This window comes from Galeopterus variegatus, unplaced genomic scaffold (assembly GCF_000696425.1).
Source record: "Galeopterus variegatus unplaced genomic scaffold, G_variegatus-3.0.2 Scaffold889, whole genome shotgun sequence".
NCBI classification, from domain to species: domain Eukaryota; kingdom Metazoa; phylum Chordata; class Mammalia; order Dermoptera; family Cynocephalidae; genus Galeopterus; species Galeopterus variegatus.
In genome coordinates, this window is record NW_007727000.1 from 106,807 (window position 1) to 108,234 (window position 1,428).

The following is a 1,428-nucleotide window of genomic DNA, read 5'->3' on the forward strand; positions in this document are numbered from 1 at the left end:
CAGCACCAGGTCCTGTGCTGAGCTCTGAACACCCCTGGGCTGAGCAGTGGGTGCTGCTGTCCCAGGTCTCTGTGGAGGAGCAGCGGCTCAGGGTGGTTAGGGGGCTAGCCAGGACGGGCAGAGCCTGGCGGGAACCCATGTCAGCCTGGGACCAGCAGAGTCGGGCACTGTGACTGTCTGTGGGTGGACCCACAGGGTCCACAGAAACCCCAGCGGGTTCTGGGGTTGGAGACCACCGAGCAGGCTTCTTCCCTGTTGCTCACCTCCTACCCGTCACCTGCCCCCGGTGCCCTCCCTCCTGGGTGGCTGACCCCTCCCTCTGCGCAGGAAGACGCTGCAGCTGTCCCGGCAGCTCAGGGACCAGGCGGTGGAGGCGCAGGCCTGCTACAGCCTGGGCAACACCTACACGCTGCTGCAGGACTATGAGCGCGCGGCCGAGTACCACCTGCGGCACCTGCTCATTGCCCAGGAGCTGGCTGACAGGTGTGTGCCGGCATGTGCACGGTGGGCAGGCCCAGCCTGGACCCAAGCCCCTGCTCTGCCACTGACCACAGCGTGACCCCAAGCAGGGCGGCCCTGCCTGGGCCTCAGCCTGCCCCTCGGTCGGTGGGCAGCGCTACTGTGGGAACTGAGCGGGACAGAGTGGACGTTGGGCTGGCCGTGTGCGGCAACCCTTGGCACTAGTTGGTGGGGCTGGCTCCCCTTCCCAGTCCAGCCCCCGCCTTGCCCACCCGTATATATATGTAAATATCGGGCTTTCCAGAGAGAGGCGGACAGACAGACCACCGATTCCTAAGCACGGTCCTACGTGCAGGTCAGGGGTGAAGTGGAGAGGAGGCTCTTCTAGAAGGCTGCCCTGCCAGGAGGCTTAACGGGGGCGCGAGGTTTTTCTCTGGGGGGTGGTGGTGAAAGCGTTTTGGAAGCAGGTGGAGGAGGTGTGGATGAACTCAGTGCCTCTTTAGCACGGCTGAGTTTAAGTCGGGTGCCTTTCGCCTCGGTTTAAGAATAGATGGCCTGGGGCTGGGGTGCTGCCCGCAAGGGTGGAGGGAGCCGGAGCTGCAGGGGAAAGACCCTCGCCGGCCACCAGGGGGCGCGCCAGGCCTCGCTCCGGGAGCACAGGGGCTGCCCGAGGCTGCCGGGACGTTACAGGACAGGCCACTTCGCATGCTTGGTCTCGTGTGCTAACGCTTTTAATGGGAGGGAACAGAGTGCAGCTCGGTGGGCCGATGGTGGCAGGACTGGCCCAAGGTCCTGGCTGGTGCGGGCGGTGCTGTCACTGCAGCCAAGAATGTCGTCCTACTGCCCTAAAGGTGCCTCTTGGGCCTGGGGGCCCCCTGGTGATCTTTGGGCCAGGTCACATGGCCTCCTGGGGTCACAGGTGTGGCACCTGCCATCATGACTGGGCCCTGACCACCAGGAGGCTTGGGG

General features: G+C 65.1%; 1 protein-coding gene across 1 annotated transcript in view; it reads left to right on the plus strand.

Moving 5' to 3' along the window:
* Positions 1-1,428, plus strand: part of GPSM1 (G-protein signaling modulator 1) — a 30,649-nt gene that overhangs the window by 3,855 nt on the left and 25,366 nt on the right. The window contains exon 6 of the mRNA XM_008573188.1: positions 328-485. Coding sequence (XP_008571410.1) covers positions 328-485 — 158 coding nt within the window. The remainder of the gene's footprint in view (positions 1-327; positions 486-1,428) is intronic.